General features: G+C 40.3%; 1 protein-coding gene across 3 annotated transcripts; it reads left to right on the plus strand.

Annotated features, from left to right (window-relative positions):
- Positions 1–85: 85 nt before the first annotated feature.
- Positions 86–20,170, plus strand: LOC143019625 (dnaJ homolog subfamily C member 28). Of its 3 annotated transcripts, none has more exons than XM_076175431.1 (8): positions 86–239; positions 6,501–6,599; positions 6,733–6,864; positions 13,779–13,937; positions 15,594–15,802; positions 16,092–16,236; positions 16,801–16,938; positions 17,438–20,170. In XM_076175431.1, exons 2-8 carry the CDS (start codon positions 6,501–6,503, stop codon positions 17,714–17,716), a joined length of 1,161 nt encoding a protein of 386 aa, XP_076031546.1. In that variant the 5' UTR covers positions 86–239; the 3' UTR covers positions 17,717–20,170. The 3 variants fall into 3 exon arrangements, with proteins under 3 accessions (XP_076031546.1, XP_076031545.1, XP_076031547.1); XM_076175430.1 differs by lacking the exon at positions 86–239 and adding an exon at positions 426–494 and having other exon boundaries at positions 17,438–20,169; XM_076175432.1 differs by lacking the exon at positions 86–239 and adding an exon at positions 2,125–2,248.
- Positions 20,171–20,946: the final 776 nt, after the last annotated feature.

Consider the following 20,946-nt stretch of genomic DNA (forward strand, 5'->3'; position numbering starts at 1 on the left):
ACTTGCTATATCTATATAAGTAATACTGTGGTTTAATGTTTGTTAGTATTTATTATTCTTTTTTAGGTGGAAAGATACCTTGCAACAGCTGCAGTATAACTCGAGAGCTTGTCCAAAAACAGTACCGTATTTTATCATGTTCAGTTTGTGTAACAGTCACATCCTTTGTCGGAAAGCGAACAACCGGAGAGGGCAGCACTGAATAAATCTACAGGATAATATGATAACTGAGTCACTAGGTTTGTATACAAGAAATATGTTACTCTTAAGGATTCCAGCCTGCATCATAGTTCATTTTTTTTATTAATCACACAGAATTTTACTTCTTATAGAACACGTTATATTTTCTAATTCATAATTTAGTTACCAAAAAAAGAATGATGAAATAGTTGTAAATACGATATTGGACAAAAACTTGTAAGCTATTGCATCTAGAATAAGTTATGTAAACACAAGGGTAAACATTTACTCTGGGTTTATACTCGGATTTTAAAGTAAGTAATACTAAGATCATAAAGCTTGACACATGTAAGTAAGTATTCATGGCTATACAAAGTCGGCATAATAGGCTAGAAATTAGTGATTTTGTCAAAATACTAAATTATTTGGGTCTTGTATGCCTGATCATTACAGTAAGCAATAATCTACTTTACATAATTTACTTGATTCGGCTTGATGGGTTTATCATCCCATTATTAGGCCAACATGTAGTGTTCGCCTCCAGTTTTCCTCAGCCTTCACTAAGGAGTCACGGGTGTCTTCCAGTTAGTATAGGAATTTTAAATTCAGCCAGCTGCCAAAGAACTATCGACCTGTTGCCCACACGTACCACATCGTCAGGGTAATCGAGAAATGCGTAAGTGACAAACTGTTCACACACCTTGAAGAGAAAAACCTCATAAAAGAGAATCAGCATGGTTTCAGAAAAGGTCAGTCCTGCCTCTCAAACCTACTTGCACACTATGACTGGCTACTACGGAACCTGTCAGAAGGGAAGAATGTTGATGTAGTATTTCTAGACTTCGCAAAAGCCTTTGACAAGGTGGACCACGGTGTCCTCCTCCACAAGGCAAGGGACCTAAGAATCTCAGGGAAGCTAGGAATATGGCTTCACAACTTCCTGACAGACCATACCCAAACAGTCGCGGTCAACGGTGTGAAGTCCAGTGAAACCAAGATAATAAGTGGAGTACCACAAGGCTCTGTCCTCAGCCCCCTCCTATTCCTAATTCATATGAACAACATAAATAGGAGAGTGGACTCAACCCTCCTGTCTTTCACCGATGATACCCACATCAGCCATGCAGTGCGGGAAAGTGAAGATGTGCACCATCTACAAAATTATCTCAACACAGTTTATGCATGGGCCAATGACAGCAACATGCAATTCAATGAAGAGAAGTCCGAGGTCTTGAGATATAGCACAAACCAAGGCATTAAAGACAACACTGAACTGTACACGGAAAGAGGTATGAAAATCAAACCCAAAGCCCATGTAAGATGCCTGGGCATTCACTTAAGTGATGATACCACTTTCCAGCACCACATCATGCAGTCAGTGAAAAGAGCAAGAGGAATGGCCAGCTGGGTACTAAGGACTTTCTCCTCAAGAGAAGTACAAGTAATGCTTACCCTCTGGAAGGCACTTATTCAACCGATCCTGGACTACTGTAGCCAACTCTGGTCACCACACAAACACAGAGACATCCAGAAGCTTGAAGCTGTCCAAAGGAACTACACTAGGCACATCAGAGGGATGAAAGATCTCAACTATTGGGATCGCCTGGAAGCACGGGGTCTCTACTCCCAACAAAGGAGGAGAGAAAGATATAGGGCCATCTATACATGAAAAATCCTAGAGGGCCTTGTTCCTGACCTCACTTCCTCAACAATCAAGCTGTACCACAGTGCAAGGCACGGGCATAAGTGCGAGAGACAAACTCTCCCACCAAGAGCCCCGGAAAGGCTTAAGACCTTACTGGCATCCAGCCAAGGCCACGAGGGTCCAAAAATCTTCAACGCCATCCCAAAAGAGGTGAGAGAGAGAAGCAAATGCTTGGTGGACAGCTTCAAGCATGCACTGGACATGTTCCTACAGAAGGTGCCAGGCTACACCGCAAATAGTAGGTTTTCTTCAAACACAATAACAGACCAACTGGCCCTTGTGAGGAGGGACAGCAGGACTGACAGCAGTGGTAGATCACTATGGCTGTAAGGACTGACCTCGAAACTTCACCAAGTAAACCAAGTAAGTAAAAATGTTTGAAAGAGACTAAGAGTCCGTTGAACAACCCTTTTTGTCTCGAACCACTCTTGGATTGCATTTGAAGAGTCTGGCAGCTCTCCATCTAAAGCTGTTGTACTATAATAATCCAGCTGTGCCATGCTGAACGGTGTTGACAGTGCAGCTTCTGCCTCTATGTTCAGTCACCTGTGACATTATGGGGTTTGTCAGATTCAGCACTTTTTCCTCCATTATTTTCCATAGATATATTGTGGTGTACCTATCCCAACCTCTCTTCAGAGAGTAGAGATTCAGGTACTATAGCCTATCTGAGTAACTGTGATCTTTTAAGTGATCTATATTTTTAGTGAATTGTCTCTGTATTTTCTGTAACTAATCTATTTCATGAGCACTAGTTGTACTCCATAGTTGGGAACAGTAGTCTAGCCTTGACAGTACAATGGATTTCCAGAGCTTATTTATCAGAGTTCTCCTCATCAGTATCTTTCTGTACTTGAGTGTGTCTTCTGGTGTACTTTCCTCTCTGGGATATGGGCCCTACATACATCTATTAATTTGGTAGTTAGGGCTTTCAACATATTGTTTGAGCTCTCCCCAGATAATTTGTCCCCAATTTTCTTCACTGATACTGTTTTGTACTTCTTCCTACTTTATGCTCTCACTATAAAAATTGTAGGCTGCAAAGGGAAGACTTTTCTTCTCTCTTCATTTTACCCTTCTTCCTGTAGGCTGTGTTGACAGTTGTGGTCAAAGAATATGGTTTTCTCTGTTTAGTGGGCACTAATTGCCTGTGGGTTGTTGGTGAAGAAGAGGTGAAGGATATTGTTGTGCCTAGTAGGTTGCGTTATTTGTTGGGTTAGGGATGTCCTGTGTCCTATTTCTAGTAGTGCCCTAGCCTGGACCTTTTCCTCAGTTGGCCCCATGTGGATAGTGTCCTCTGACCACATGTGTGGGAAGTTGAAGTCTCCAACCATGATGATGTCTGGCATTGGCCACATAGGTTCTCTGTCAGCTCCTTTACCCTGTTCATAGCACCTGTGAAGTTCTTTGTACTACATTGGGGTGGGTTATAGCAGTTAATTACTATCATGCCCATAGATGAGTTTTGAATCATTATTAATGCCACTTGTCCATTTGAGATGGACAGAGTTTGTCTGGTATCTATTGCAAGGTCATTTCTAACATATGTAATGACACCTCCATGATTTCTTGTTTCTCTGTCCACTCTGAATGGGGTGTAGTTATTTAGTTGTATTTATACAGTGTAATGAGGAATAGACATTTGGGAATGGATGCGAAGAGGAGACTGTATGAAGGAGTGATTGTGCCAACAGCACTGTATGGGGCAGAAACGTGGAACATAAGAGAAGAAGAGAGAAGGAGTTTGAATGTGTTTGAGATGAAATGTCTGAGAAGTATGATAGGGGTTACTAGGCTGGATAGAGTGAGAAATGAGGAGGTGAGGAGGAGAACAGGGGTGAAAAAGGAGCTGGGAGATAGGGTTGATGAAAGAATATTAGGATGGTTTGGACACATGGAAAGAATGAGTGAAGAAAGACTAGTAAAAGAGGTATGGAAGGCAGATGTGGAGGGAGTGAACATGAGGGGACGTCCTAGGATGAGGAGGATGGATGGGGTGAAGGGGGCTTTGGGGAAGAGGGGAATGTCTGTTGAGGAAGGAAGGGAGAGGACGGAAGACAGAGGTGAGTGGAGAATGGTTGTATATGGATGATGTGTGATTGCATGAGGAGGAATGGGCAGGGGGGTGGGGTAGTATGTGTGAGTAAATTTTGACGCAGCCCGAAGGGATTTCTCCCCGTCCTCTCCTTATATGCAAGGGGGGACGGAGAGGGGGGGTCGCCGATTAAATGAAGCGTCCTTGCTGTGGATGTGCTGTGTCTTGCGACACTGCTTCTGACCCAGGGCGGTGGGCAAGGTGCAGGGATGACCCGTCATCCAGGAGGTGCTCAGATGAGAGGGAGGGTGGGAGGGGTGTGGAGTGTATTTAGGGATGAAATGGGTGGGAGTGTTGTTATGCCTTTCCCTTTTTGGCTACCTCCCTTGAAAGGGGGAAAGGGCCTTGGTATGTGTATGTGTATGTATGTATTTATACTTATTTTACCTTTGCTAGTTCTTTCAGGAAAGGAACTCTATTTTGGTTTGTCTTCAGATAGAGGCCCTGAATGTTACCCATCATGATAGTTTTTAGTGTTGGGTAAACATGCCAAGCCAAGGGATGGTCTGACTTGGTTGTGATGGGTTAGCCGGCCATCCCATTTTGCTGCTGCTGCTATTGTTCCTCCTTATGGATGATGGGTCATCCCTGCATCCACCATTGTCCTGGGTCAAGCATAATGTAGGAAGACACAGTACATCCACAGCAAGGCTGCCTCACTTATTAGTGACCCTCATCCTCTGTCTCCTCATGCAGAAAAAGAGATGGGAAGAAATCCCTTCATGTTGTGTCAAAATATCATTCACACTTAAGTGCTCCCTATCCTCCAGACTTCCCTTCCTTGCATAACAGTATCATCCACACACATTTATTTCCATTCATCCCTATCTACTGCCTGCTCCCTTCCTTGCTCTACAGACATTCCCCTCTTGCTCAATGCCCCCCTCATTCCATCCATCCATCTTGCCCTCGGTCATCCCCTCAAGTTCACTCCCTCCACCTCTGCCTTCCACACCTCTTTTACTAACCTTTCTTCACTCATTCTTTCCATGTGTCCAGACCATCCCAATAATCTTTCATCAGCCCTATCTGACATCTCTTCCACTCCCACTCTCCTCCTTGCCTCCTCATTTCTCACTCTATCCAACCTAGTAACCCCTACCATACATCTCAGACATTTCATTACAGTATACCCAATTTATTTAGTTTCTTATTTTCTCCAGCTGCTATGATGCACTTACTATCATATATATATATCCTTTATTTTCCTTATCCTATTTATGGTGGTTGGTACTTCAGCAGTGTGCGCGGCTTCCATTGACCCCTCCTGAACAGGTATGGGTGTGGGAAACCCACCAGGTAAGAATACTCACCCCACACTCATCAAGTACCCATTTGTTTTCCCCTCTATCATAGTTCCTTGTGGATGATGGACCATCCCTGCCCCCTGCTTTGGTCAGAAGTACTGCAGCAAGGCACAGTATGAGGATGTTGGTCAGGGACTCCCTGAATTACTGGGAGAAACTAACACTCCTCAAGCTCTTTTCACCACAGAGATGCAGAGAGTGCTATATAATGATTTACATCTGGAAAATCATGGAGAGCACAGCACCAAATTCATCACTAAAAGAAGGAGGTGATATTAAAGGGAAACACCACCCCAGGTTTGGTAGGACCTGTGAAAGAAAGTCCTTAAGCAACAACGATCCATTAGAAAGCTTCACCTGGGCTGGCCCCAGACTCTTCAACTGTCTCCCAAGACCTAAAGGGAGTCAACACAGAGGCTTCCAAGAGGAGGCTAGACAAATTCCTGGCCAACATCCCAGATGAGCCTTCAATCCTACATGGCCTAACCTCACAAGGAGCAGCAACAGACTAGATTGTAGATCGGTTCCAACATGTGAGGCCCAGGCAGAGATGTGGGAGTGGTGTGTCCTCAGGCAGACCATGGTGTTGACACTGGAACTTACCTACAAGACCTCCACAGCAGATCCCAACAGCCAAAGCTGGTTCACCACCACAATTCTCTCCTTGTCATCTCAAACACATTTAAACCTTCTGCATCCCTTAGATTCTAAGACTCTGCCCTATACAGTGAAGTATGTTTATGGTGTCTTTTTATGAATTGTTATTTGTATGGTGGTTGCAGCTCCAGCTCTTTATACACTGGTTTGTCTTTTTCTGTACAAAGTTTCATAGAATTTTCTGATGTGAATTGTCTTTTTTCCAATCTTGTATTGTCTCTTACTCAGATGTTGATTATTTATTTATTTATTTATTTTATTTATTATTATTATTTATATTATTATAATTTTTATTTATTTATCATTATATATCTTTTTTTGCATCCTACCTAGTTATGGACCAAAAGGTCTCCTGTTGGCATTCTCCTCCTTTGTAGTCCTGTGTACCTATTCATTACTTTCATGCAGCCTACAGCCAATAATACACATGACAATAAAACAGAAAAGACCAGTAGTGTCTCAGTCATAGTTAGAGGTTAGGGATCATTGTATAAAAGGGTAGTACCATTAATAGAAGAAATATTGTTTCTTATTCCTTATCTCTTGTATTTCACAGATGCTGCTTTTCACAAGCCGGGTGCCAAAGTCCTTATGTGCAGTGCAACAACAAGCCACCTTCCTGAGGAAATACAGAAGACAACAGGAAGATTATAGTGTTTGTATTTCAGGGTTGTACACACAGTCTACTCAAAAATTGTATATAAAGTTAGTGTAAAATTTTTGCTATACATTTTTATGGTATATATGTTTCATGTATATTCTTTACATAGTTACTGAAATATTTACAGGAACATTTTGATGTTTTGGGTATTAACCCAAACAGTGATGAAGCTACAGCTAGAGAGGCCTTCCTTAAACTCGCCAAAAAATTCCATCCAGATAGTGGACACCCTCAAGCTGATACGGCAAAGTTCCATCTGGTAAATAGACACATAACCGTCATACAAAAGGACAAGAAAGAGTGGTGTATACAGGTGGTATTAGATGGCGCTTATGTGCACTGAATATCTTGGCTTCAGGTAAATTATGATAACAAGTACCTCATATGTATTTACCTAGTTGTATTTTACAGGAAGGGGAGCTACACTCATGGTGTCCACCTTTGTATCTCAGAGTCTAGTTTGCTCTTAAATTCGTGTATGGTTTTTGCACACACTATTGTTTCATCCAGTTTGTTCCAAGTGTCCCACTCTATGTGGAAAACTGTTCTTCTTCAGATCTCTTCTATAATTAATCTTTTTTGAGTTTTTTTCATTTCCTCTTGTCTTTCTCTTGTCCCAATTTAACAAATCCTCTCCATCAAGTATTTCTGTGAATTCATGCATATGCAGTGGGACCAATGACAGATACTTGGATGTGGTGGTATTGCATAGTGGACAGTGGAGCTGCCCATTTCCAAAACCTGTTGACTCCCCCTACCTGCATCAGGAGATGCACTCTCCAGACTGGGCTCAAGCTCTCTCTCTATCAGCTTTTTTATTTGTCACAATCTTTCACACATGAAGAGCTGACAACTGCTACCTTCTCCCTACCACTTTGAGCTGATGACATAGAAACAGTCCCACACTCACACGACACAGACAACAGTCCAAGGTTTCTTTCTGGAAAGATCTGTGGGAGGTTCCAAAGGCCTGTATCAATGACTGGGAATAGTTTTTTCATGTAGTGAAACTCAAGGCTAGAATGGATTGATATCATTTGCAATAAACTTAATCTACTGTCCCCATTTTATGTCTAAAGATTTCACATTTATGTAAATAATGTATGGCAATTACCTTTTTCTCAAAATACATACATACATATACCAAGGCTTTTTCCCCCTTACAAGGGAGGTAGCCAAAAAGGGAAAGGCATAAAATCATTTCCACCCATTCCATCCCTGAATACACTCCATACCCCTTCACCCTCCCTCCCATCTGAGCACCTCCTGGATGACAGGTCATCCCTGCACCTTGTCCATTGCCCTGGGTCAGAAGCAGTGTCGCAAGACACAGCACATCCACAGCAAGGCCGCTTCATTAAATCGGCGACCCCCCCTCTCCGTACCCCCATTGCATAAAAGGAGAGGACGGGGAGAAATCCCTTCGGGCTGCGTCAAATTTTGCTCACATATACTACCTCACCCCCCACCCACCCGCCCATTCCACCTCATGCAATCACAACAACATCCATATACAACCATTCTCCATTCACCCCTGTCTTCTGTCCTCTCCTGTCCTTCCTCAATAGACATTCCCCTCTTCCCCAAAGCCCCCTTCACCCCATCCATCCACCTCATCCTAGGACGTCCCCTCATGTTCACTCCCTCCACATCTGCCTTCCATACCTCTTTTACTAGTCTTTCTTCACTCATTCTTTCCATGTGTCCAAACCATCATACTTTTCAATATAATTTTCATAATATTTTGATGCAGCCAAAAGGCATTTTTCCCTGTCTTCAATGTTTCTGCAATTAAATGAAGCAGCCTTGCTGTGGGTGTGTTTTGTCTTGCTGCATTTTTTCTGACCCAGGGTAATGAGAGAGATGCAGGGATGACCTATCATCCATAAGGAGCCAAGATGAGGGGGAGGGAGTGGTGGTGGATGGAAGTGGAGTGGGTGGGGATGAAATAGATGGGAGTGGAATTATGCCTTTTGACATTGGCTACCTCCCTGTTAAGGGGAAAAGATCCCTTGGTATATGTACATACTTTTCATTCTACTTAGATATTTATTTGCTTCCATTACCTCATGATTCACCTCAGTAGTAATATGTAGATTTTGTCTCATCTATGGGTAGACAATTTTACGTAGCTAATGGGTGGCTCCCAGCTTCAATGGGGTTTTGATAATGAAAATTCTATTCAGACTGGAACACAATCTTTGTATTACGTGACCCTGTTAAAGGGATGAACACTTTACTAATATAATTTCAACTTATAAGCACATTATGTAGTTGTTTTCTTCAATAGATTCCCTTTTTTTTTTTTTTTTTTATTCAGATGTGCAGTTGTGTTCTTAGAATTGTGTACCAGTTGCCATATACTGAAAATGTTCTACTTGCATACATGTAAACATATATATATATATATATATGTATATATATATATATATATATATACATACATACATACACACACACACACACACACACACCCTTTCACCGAATGGACGGCGAGAACTGGTGTTCCAGAGAAAAAGGAAAAAATACGTGGATCTCAACATCCAGAGAAGTGCCTTTTTGTATTTATAGAGAAGGGGAGTGCTCGTGCAATAGTGGGGAAGTGATAGGGAAGGAGAAGGGAAGGGATATTGAGGGAAATGGAAGGAAATGAGGAAGGGGAGGACTTGGTCCAAGAGTCCAGGCGGATTGTAAACAAACGCCGAACGGATGACTTGGATCTCGATGATGGGACTAACAAAATTGTAAAGATCAGAAACATAGATAAGAGCAGTTCAATGGAAGGTGAGGATAATAATTTCCAAGGATTTAATGAGGGGGCGGCGGATACCAACCTCCCCCAACTGGCAAAACTGGAGGAAAAACTTGAACAAATGACTGAGCATTGGGAGATTAGGTTTGGCAAAATGTAAAAATTGCCAAGAGGTTTGAAAAATTGGAAGAACTAGAGAATGCGAACAAAAACTTAACTGATGAAATAGAAGACCTAAAAAGACAGTTAAGAGAAGTAAAAGTGGAGAATGAAGAATTAAAAAGGAACAATAGAGACAATAAAGAAACAATAGCAAAAGAGGCAGAGGGGTGGAGGAAGATACAAGAAAATAGTAAAGTTGCATTTTCTGATATAATTAAACAGCAAATGAAAGAACAAACTGAAGACTCAGTTATCAAAGTGATGAGACAGAAGGAGAATATTGTAAGAGACTTAGCAGACAAAAAGAAATGTATAATTATATTGGGAATGGAAGAGAAACATAACCCAGATAGAACCACAAGAATCAAAGAGGAAAATGAAAAAGTAAGAAACTTACTAGAATTAGTTCAGGAAGATGAGCCAGAAATAATGAAACAAATCGAAGAGAAATTCAGACTCGGGAAATATAGTACAGACAAGACCAGACCAATCAAGATTAAATTCAGGTCACAAACGACGGCAGAGAATATCTTGTCCAAAACAGGAAAACTAACAACAAGTAAACAATATAAAAAGGTATGGATAAAAAGGGAAATGAATAAAGAGGAAAGAGAGGAGGAAATAAGGAAAAGACATCAAGCTAAGAAAAAAAAACGAGACCAGAACGGAGACAGAAAAACAAGAATTCTACTGGAGAGTAGTGAATATGAAATTGAAGAAATGGAAAATAACAGAAACACAAAAGAAACAGAGAATACAATGGAAATAACAGAAAGTTAAAAGTATCCTACACAAATATAGATGGATTAATAACAGGACTGAATGAACTGAACAAATATCTGAAAGAAAAAGATCCGGACATAATGGGAATTGTTGAGACAAAATTAAAAGGTCCACTACCACCCAACAGCATAGGACACAATGCATATAATTATTGGATTAGAAACAGAGAGAAAAAACAAGGGGGTGGAGTTATGTTCCTGACTAAGAAGGATATAAGCGTGAAGAGTGTCACATATGGGAACAATAGAGTAGAGATGATCATGATAGAAGTAGAAGATAGAGATAAGAAGAGCAGAAAAATTGTAATAAACTATGTGCCCCCAAAAACAGCCTCGTGGGAAGAGAATGAACATAAAAGCATGTTAGAAGACACAAGAATAACACTAAACGAGATAATGGAAGATGGAGGAAGAATAGTTATGATGGGCGACTATAATTGCAAAGAAATATGCTGGGAAGAGATGACCGTAAAGGGTGGAGAAGACTCATGGGGAAGTGTTCTACTTGAGATGATTACTGACCACACAATGACACAATGGATCCAAGAGAACACTAGGTATAGAAATGAAGAAGAACCATCGAGACTAGACCTAATAATCACATCAGAACCTGAAATAGTGAAAGAGATAGAATACCAGGCACCAATAAGCAAAAGTGACCACATATTGATAGAACTAGAGCTAAATGAGAAAAAATACATGAAAAGAAATGAACAATATAGGAAAGGAAGATTGATGTATGAAAAAGCAAATTTTGATAAAATAAGAGAATTCTTCCAAAATGAAAACTGGGAAAGAATACACAAAGAAGATACAACAGTAGAAGAGAAATGGAATATTTTGACAAAAATCTATAAAAAAGGAGTAGAAAAGTATGTCCCAAGACAAAAACAAGAAAAAGAATATGTAAAGTGCTGGTACAATAAAAGTTGTAGGGAGATAAAAGACAAAAGAGACAAAGCCTGGGCCAAATGGAAGAAAAACAAAAGACCAGAAAAATGGAAAATATATACTTGTTATAGAAATGAATATGTACAAGCGTGCAGAGAGGAAAAGAGAAAATATGAAAAAGATGTCATAGAAAAATGTAAAGATCAACCAAAACTATTCTACAGATTTGTAAACAACAAACTGAAAAACAAACAAGATTTGGAGAAATTAAGACAAGGAGGAGTTGAATACACAGAGGAAATTGAAATGGCGGAAATTATGAACAAACATTTTAAATCTGTGTTTACAAAGGAGAACATACAACCTGAAGAGATTGAATGGAAAGAGAAAGTCCTACCTATGAAAGAAATAGAAGTAACAAAGAATGAAATATTGAACCACTTGAGTAATCTTGATGTCAGAAAATCGCATGGACCAGATGAAATAGCAAACTGGATTTTGAAAGAATGCAGGAATGAACTGGCAGACATAATACATAGCATAATAAACAGTTCCTTGAAAGAAGGTAAAGTTCCAGAAGATTGGAAAAAAGCAAATATAGTACCTATATATAAAGGGGGAAATAAAGAAGACCCTAACAACTATAGGCCAGTCTCTCTAACAAGTACAATAGCAAAAATTTGTGAAAGAATTGTCAAAAATAGATGGGTAAAATATAAAAAAAAAAAAAACGTGCTAAATCCAAGACAATTTGGATTCAGACAAGGACGATCATGCGTCACCAATTTAATATGTTTCTATTCAAGGCTAATAGATATAATACAAGAAAGAGATGGATGGGCTGATTGTGCATTTCTAGACCTAAAAAAAGCTTTTGACAAAGTACCACATAAGAAGTTGCTTAAGAAATTAGAAACTGAAGGAGGAATACAGGGCAAACTGCTAAATTGGATGGAAGACTTTTTGCAAGAAAGAAAAATGAGAGTAGTGATAAGAGACCAACACTCAAAATGGGATGAAGTAATAAGCGGTGTTCCACAAGGAACAGTTCTGGCCCCAATAATGTTTGCTATATATATTAATGATATGGATGAAGGAATTGAAAGCTATATGAGCTTCTTTGCAGATGATGCAAAACTATTGAAAAAAGTGAACACGGAAGAAGATTGTGAATCACTACAGAGAGATCTAAATAAAGTACAGGAATGGAGTAGGAAGTGGGAGATGGAGTTCAATACAAAGAAGTGTAGTATAATGGAATTTGGAAAAAGTAAAAACAGAATAACAGGATCATATAAATTGGGAGAAGAAGGAATAAAAAAAGTAGAAAATGAATAATATGTCACCTGAGAAACATATAAATAAGATTTTTGGAAAAACCTATTATGTAATAAGAACAAAGTTGCATTTACATACCTGGATGAAGAAATGGTGAAGAAAATTCTAATCACCCTGATAAGACCAAGATTGGAATATGCAGCAACGATATGGTCACCAAGTACAAAAAAATGTATAAAAAACTTGAAAGAATACAAAGAGCAATTACAAAATTGGCACCTACACTCTCAAAACTATCATATGAAGAGAGACTAGCAAAACTTGAACTACAGACACTAGAGCAAAGAAGAGAGAGAGGAGATTTGATAGCTATTTACAGAATCATGAAAGGCATAGAAATTACTGATAGAATCTGATAAAATGGGATGACAGAAATACAAGAGGACATGGAAAGAAAATAAAAAAAGACAGCTATAGAAGAGACCTGAAAAAGAACAGCTTTCCTCACAGAGTAATAGACAGTTGGAACAAGTTAGATGAGAAAGTGGTGTGTGCAAAAACAATACATGAATTTAAAAATAGTTTAGATAAAACGAGATATGAAAACGGGACACCACGAGCATAGCTCCCCTTCCTGTAAAATACAACTAGGTAAATACACACCAAGGACCTTTTCCCCCTTACAAGGGAGGTATTCAAAGGCATATATCCACTCCCACCCATTTCCTCCTCATATACTCCATTCCCATTCACCACCCCTCCCCCTTTTCTTGGGTCCTCCTGGGTGATGGATCATCCCTGCATCTCGCCTACAGCTCTGGGTCAGAAGCAATGCAGCAAGACACAGCATATCCACAGCAAGGTTGTTTAATTTAATTGGCCACAATCCCTCTCCATGCAGAAAAAGAGAAAACGAGGAGAAATCGCTTCAGGCTGCATCAGAATCTCATTCACACATACTCCCTAACCCCCCCATCCCCCACCCACTCTCTTCCAAGCATCACAGCATCACAACCATTTTCCACTCACTCCTATCTTTTGTCTTCTCCCATCCTTCCTCAACATCCCTTCCTCCCTTTCCCAATGCCCCTTTTACCCCATCCATCCATCTCATCCTTGGTCACCCCCTCATGTTCACTCCCTCTACCTCTGCCTTCCACACCTCTTTTACTAATCTTTCTTCACTCATTCTGTCCATGTGTCTAAACCATTCCAATACTCTTTCATCAACCCTATCTCCCAACTCCTTTTCCACCTTTGCTCTCCTCCTTACCTCCCTGTTTCTCACTCTGTATTGTCTTTCTCCAGGTTGAGAAATCCTACCGCAAACTCTTGCAGAAGTTTAGTAGTGATCGGAAAAAGGCAGATGACTGCGAAGGTGAATTTGGTCTATACTATGAAGAAAAGAAAGCCTCCAGACAAGAAGAGGATGATGAAGAAGACAATAGGAAGTTTTATGACATAAAGGTTGGTATTTGTGAAGTCATTTGGTAGTGCCCATGGGAGCAAGAAGGGGGATGTAGTAAGGAAGAAGTGTTTTTTGGGTGAGAGATTGGCACTGAGTTGGAGGGTATTTCAACCTGAGTCATACGGTTCAAAGCGGTGCAAGCCCACTGGATAGGAAGGACTGGTGTGTGTTGGGGTGGGGATATCTTGGATGTTATTTACTTCTGAGATGGGGTTACATTGGTGGTACTTCTGTGGTGGAGAAAAGCAGGTATGGTGTTCTTCCTGTCCCTTGCATTATTTTCCAGTTGCTTCATGTGGGGCATTGGCTCTTTTGGTTACTGTGAGTAGCATTTATTTATTTTATTTATTATTATTTATATTATTATATATATATATATATATATATATATTTTTTTTTTTTTTTCCCTGTATCCGACCTAGTTATGGACCAAAAGGTCTCCTGTCAGCATGCTCCACCTTTGTAATCCTTAGTGGGGATGAAAAGGATGTCTTGCAAAAGAGGGATAGGATGAATAGGTAAAAGATGGAATGGATTGCTTGGTGGAATGGGGGGGAAATTGAAGGTTATGTGGTGGACTTGTATACAGGATTGTGGCAATGCTTGGCTTTGCAGGGTTGGGACTGTTGGAGGGGAATTGCACCAGAGTGATTGTGTCAAATAGGTTAAAGATGTTGAGGGGCTTTTTGCCCTGTCGTGTGTGCATTAGTTGGTTAGGGGCATAGATTGCAACAGGGCAGGGATGAGTTGCAGCAGGGGGGGGGGGGCATAATTCTAGGAGGGCTGCTTGTCTTTCCCTTCACCAGATGTTTGGTTTGTTGGGTTAGCTTGACCATAAATGAAGGTGATCTCACTCAGGGTGGTTGCCCATTCAAGGAGTTGTGAGACAGGACGTGGGGTGAGCAGAGTGGATCCTGAAAAGGGCTGCTCAATCAAAAGTATTGGGATGGTATGGACACATGGAAAGAATGAGTGAAGAAAGACTAGTAAAGGAGGTATGGAAGGCAGATGTGAAGGGAGTGAACATGAGGAGGCAACCTAGAATGAGATGGATGGATGGGGTGAAAGGGGCTTTGGGGAAGAGGGGAATGTCTGTTGAGGAAGGACAGGAGAGGACAGAAGATGGGGGTGAATGGAGAATGGTTGTATATGGATGATGTGATGCATGAGGTGTAATGAGTGGGGGGATGGGGGGTGAGGTAATATGTGTGAGAAATTTTGACACAGCCCAAAGGGATTTCTCCCTGTCTTCTCATTTTCTGCATAAGGGGGGGGGATCACCGATTTGATGAAGCGGCCTTGCTATGGATGTGCTGTGTCTTGCAACACTGCTTCTGACCCAGGGCAGTGGACAAGATGGGATGACATCATCCAAGAGGTGCCAAGATAAGAGGGAGGGAAGAGGGTTGAGGGGAGTGGAGTGTGATGGGGATGGAATGGGTGGGAGTGGTTTTTATGCCTTTGTTTTTTTGGCTACCTCCCTTATAAGGGGGAAAAAAGCCTTTGGTGTATGTATGTATGTTCCTTTGTAATCCATTGTTGTGGAGTTATGTTAATGGTGTTTGTGTATATTAAGATAATGAAGTAATTGAAAGCTTTTATCATAACCATGTAATGAAAGTTTTTTAAATATTGTTGTATTTTACTGTGATCAGCATACCAAGTTGCAACATCGTCAATTCCTCAGTAATGAAGGTATTGGCATGGGCACGCCAGCACAACGACAGAAGCAATTCGAGAAGTATCAGTTACTTCGTGCCACCGAAAATGTTGTGGACTTTAAAGTGCAGCAGCTCTCTGCTCTTCACCCAGAAACGGCTGTCGTGTCCAAGGAGAAAGCAGCTGCCAAGAAGATCCGCACCAGGTGATTTTTCATAATGTACTGAAGAGTCACCATAATAATGATAATAATAATAATAATAATAATAATAATAATAATAATTTTATTTGGCAATGAATCAATGTACATGAAGTGTAGATAATGAAAAGAACACATACTTTGAAATAACAATTACAATTGCCGAGGATAACACAAAAAAGTATGTAAGCTTATTTCCATTGTGATACCCATAAAAGCTGATTGTAAACTCAAGGTATAGAATGAAAGATCAATATTACAGTGATATGTAGTTTAGTAAGTTTTTATGTTCTAGGTATGGTATTGAACGGGTAGTTGAAGATTTAATTCAAGAATCTATGTCTCGAGGAGATTTTGATAAGTTGTCCTTGGCTGGCAAACCTCTACAATATCAGAACCATAACCCATATGTTGATGTTGTCACACACAAACTCAACCAGGTACTGTGAATATTTTTCACCATAATTAAATAATGAAAGTTTCACTTTAGATAACATAGTAACAAGTTGGGTATAAATTTTGTTGTAGGATAACAGTGAAAATTAATTTTTGAGTGAGAAATGAATAACAGATGATGATAGTACCATTGGTCTACCTCCTGAATTATAAAGATTTCTTTTCATCAGTTTCCTGCAAGGGTGTGAGCGAGTAGTTGGAGGTCAATCTTCACAGAGCTTGATCCATCAATATCGGTTTTGGTTTCCCTTGGCCAAATATAACTGCCTAGCAGTAACCAAAGGGTTACTTTACTCCAGCTAGGTTTAATATTTTGACATCTGTATTGATTTCCCACCTGCAAGATGAAATTAACTGATGGCAGTTAGAATATACTTAAATTTTATTTAGACACCAAAAGAGTAAGGAAGCTAGATTACTATCATACAATCAGTATTCATGGTGGTTTTATAAAGCATTATCATGGAAAAGAAGTAAAAGCATTACATTATATGGAGCTCTTGTTCGGTATTTCTATTATAAATGAGTAACTCCTCATTTATACACAGGTACTGATCGATAATGGATATGCACCAGAATGGGTCCTATTGGAGAAAGAGATCCGTGTGAATAAAGAAACTATTCGAGAAATGCTCGAGAAAGAGAGAGCTAAGCTTGGTTCCTATCCACTAAGCTCAAGAGATCAAGTAAGATTGTGGAACATTTTAGGCTAAGTGTACACCCAAGCAAAATCTTTACACATATGTACATATACCTAAAGGCTCTTTCCCCCTCACAAGAGGGGTAGCCTAGTCAAGGCATACACCCATCCTTCACCCATCCCACACCCATCCTTCTGTCTGAACTCCTTCAAGATGGAGTGGACAAGATGCAGGGATGACCTGTCACCCAGGAGGTGCCAAGATAAGAGGGAGGGAAGAGGGTAGAGGGGAGTGGAGTATGTAGGGGATGGAATGGGTGGGAATGGATTCTATGCCTTTGTTTTTTAGCTACCTCCTGTGTAAAGGGGAAAAAAGCCTTTGGTATATGTATGCATGTACATAGATGGAGGGTTATCCGTATGCCTTGACCACTGCTTAGATCAGAAGCTTTGCAGCCATTAATGGAGTTAAGTCACGTCAATATCATCCAATGCATAGTGTAAAGTATGTATTTTATAATTAACCAAGTGTTATTCCTTTGCAGGCGAGGTGGGAAAAAAATTTACAGAACATTAAGGAAGATATAGATTCTTTGAACAAGAAAATTAATCATTACAATTTAGTCGTGCCTCTTCTTGCTAAACAGATGTGTCACTTTCCATTTGCAAAAGAAGCTGAGAAAATCTTGAAGAATGGGAAGATCAAGACTCGAGAACACAAAGAGAGTATTAAATCACTTCCAAACTCTGAGTCAAATGTAAATATGAATTTGAATACAGGATTTTTCAGTTTTTTTAACATGTTCAAACAGGGTAGTAAATAACATTACATAAATATATTATGATTGTATATGTATGTACATTCTTGTATATTGTTTATAAGGTTTGTTTTGTGGATAGTTTTGTATGCACAGAGAATTAACTTATGATCCAGTATATTTTTGTTTTGTTAATGTATGGTTTGACATGGGCTCTCCCTTATAAGAAGGAAAAGATCATTTGGTATGTACATAGGTTTATAATGGTAGATACTTGTATATTCAAGTTGTGTTTAGGAAATTTGTAGTGTAAAAATATGTAGGACTATTTCTCTTTACAGCCATTCCTCTACTTACAATTATTGACATATGATTTTTGTAAGTTACGATGGGTTTTGGCAGGTGAAAATTCCCCTGGATTTTAATTTCCTGGGGTAGCAAACTTGGGTGGGTGTGTATATATATATATATGTATATATATAGGGATGCTAAAAGGAGGTTATATGAAGGAGTGATTGTACCAACAGCATTGTACAGGGCAGAAACATGGAACCTGAGAGAGGAAGAGAGAAGGAGTTTGAATGTGTTTTTGAGATGAAATGTCTGAGAAGTATGATAGGGGTTACTAGGCTGGATAGAGTGAGAAATGAGGAGGTGAGGAGGAGAACAGGGGTAGAAAGGGAACTGGGAGATAGGGTTGATTAAAGATTATTAGGATGGTTTGGACACATGGAAAGAATGAGTGAAGAAAGATTAGTAAAAGAAGTATGGAAGGCAGAGATGGAAGGAGTGAATATGAGGGGGCGTCCTAGAATGAGATGGATGGATGGGGTGAAAGGGGCATTACAAAAGAGAGGAATGTCTGTGGAGGAAGGATGGGAGAGGACAGAAGATAGGGGTGAATGGAGAGGGGTTTTGTATAGATGATGATATGATGCATGAGGGGGAGTGGGAGGGGGATGGGGGGTGAGGAAGTATGTATGAAAAAAAAATTGACGCAGCACGAAGGGATTTCTCCCCGTCTTCTCCTTTTCTGCATGAGGGGACGGAGAAGTGGGGTCGCCGAATTTATGAAGCGGCCTTGCTGTGGATGCGCTGTGTCTTGCGACACTGCTTCTGACCCAGGGCAGTGGACAGGATGCAGGGATGACCCGTCATCCAGGAGGTGCCAAGATAAGAGGGTGGAGGGGAGTGGAATATATAGGAAATGGAATGGGTGGGAGTGGTTTCTATGCCTTTTTCTTTGTGGCTACCCCCCATGTAGGGGGAAAAAGCCTTTGGTATATGTATGTATATATATATATATTCCCATGTTCAATAGTCCAAATTATGTTAAGATATTGTAAATTGTGTGTAAATGTTGTCTAAATCACTTTGAATAAAGTTTTATATAAAAAACTAAAAGTATTAGGCTATAAACACACAGCAGAGAGCACACTGGGCCCGAAGAATTTTTGAAGTGTTACACCAAAATCATTGGGAGCGTGATGGAGATTCTGCAGTGACTTCAACTTCATCTTCTAATGAGGCATGAGTTGTTGTCGTCATCTTTCCTCAGACTGTCTGGCCAAGCAGTTCCATCTCCCTGAAGAACAACATGGCTGGAACTGGAACCAACCCCCAGTATGGAAGCAATTGGGGGCCAAACTGACACAGAAAGCCCCTGGCACCCCTGCAGGGGGGCACAGATTCCTGAGGGATGAGTTAAGGATGGTACTACTTATGGTGAGGTTTGTGAGTATATGATGCTGGGTCATTTGGTGATGAGTCTGGAATATTGCCGGTTGAAGGCACTGGATTTTGTAGAAAGCTATTAAGTGTTGACCGGGCACTTTTTTTTTTTCTTTTTTCACTATAGATTTCTTTGTAGCAAGCTAGAGAGTCTTGAACCTGTCTCTCCACTCTTGAAGAATCTCTCATAGTTTGCATCTATTTCTTTAAACATTTTTAAGCCATTGGTGATGCTGACAAATGCCTAACTTTTTTTGCCAAGAACTCTCTTGAGTTCCTCTGCCTCTTCTGCCTTCCTCTATTCAACTTCTTTCCTCCTTTCTTGTGTGCAACACATGTGTTGGTAGTGACATGATGGCAGACATTGTATTGATCTCCTTGGATCTGAGTTTTCAGCTTACATGATGTTTCCCCAATCTAGGGCTCTTTACATCCGGAACATGGAATCCAATAGACACTGACTTTATTGTTAAGCTTATTCCTGATGTCTATTCTCATCCTGGTGATGTCTTTTATTGTCCTAGTGGTCTGGCACAGTACTTCCAAATTGCTGACTATTAAATTGGATCGAAGAACATCGACACAGTGTCGCCTTTATGTCACCATCAACGTGTGTGTTGCACACAGGAAAAATACCAACCACCTCATGGACTACGAAAAGGCAACACTACATGTAAATGATCCCAATAACATCCAAAGTAAGTGGAAGTGGCCATCATCCAAGGATCCAACACATCTGGACAAAATAGGGGTATGTTTGATATTGGATTATGTGGTAAATAGGATTATGTAGTGGTAAATAAGATTATGATAGGAAGAGTTAAGGATGTACATGTGCTAAGGGGAGAGGGTGGGGGAATATCAGATAATTTTTTGGTAGAAGGTAAGTTGAGAGTGGAGGATAGATGGACAAAGAGGAAAGAGACCAAAGGTAGAGAGGTGCTTAGAGTGAACTCTTTAAAGGAAAAGGAGAAGGAGTACAAGAAGCTGAAGGAGGAGTGGAAGGGAGTGAAGGATAGAGTAGAGCTAGGTGTGGAGGAGGAATGGGGATGGTTCAAGGAGGGAGTCACAAAGTGTGCAAGGATGGTGTGTGGAACAAGAAGGACAGGAGGAAATAGAAGGAAGGGTAGTGAATGGTGGGATGAGGAAACAAAGAAGGTTGTAGAAGAGAAGAAGCGAGCTTTCACAGTTTGGTTACAAAATAGGACGAGGGAGTCATATGAGAGGTACAAAGAAAAGAGAAGTAAAGCAAAAGGTAAAGGAGGCAAAGAGGAGAGCAGATGTGAAATGGGGTAAGAGTATGACAGAAAATTTTGAAAGTAATAAAAAGATGTTTTGGAAAGAAATTAAGAGAGGAAGAGGAGGGGAATCAAGTAGAGAAGAAAAGGTAAAAGGTGCAGATGGAGAGATGATAATGGAAGAGAAGGCAGTAAGGGGAAGAAGGGCAGAATATTTTAGGGAGTTTCTAAATGTGAAGGAGGATAGGGAGGGAAAGATAGTTGCAGTGGGAAATGCTAAGAAAATGACCGTGATGAGTGAGGAAAATGGAGGAGAAATAAGGAAGG

This window comes from Oratosquilla oratoria, chromosome 37 (assembly GCF_046742065.1).
Source record: "Oratosquilla oratoria isolate Oo_2021 chromosome 37, ASM4674206v1, whole genome shotgun sequence".
Taxonomy (NCBI): domain Eukaryota; kingdom Metazoa; phylum Arthropoda; class Malacostraca; order Stomatopoda; family Squillidae; genus Oratosquilla; species Oratosquilla oratoria.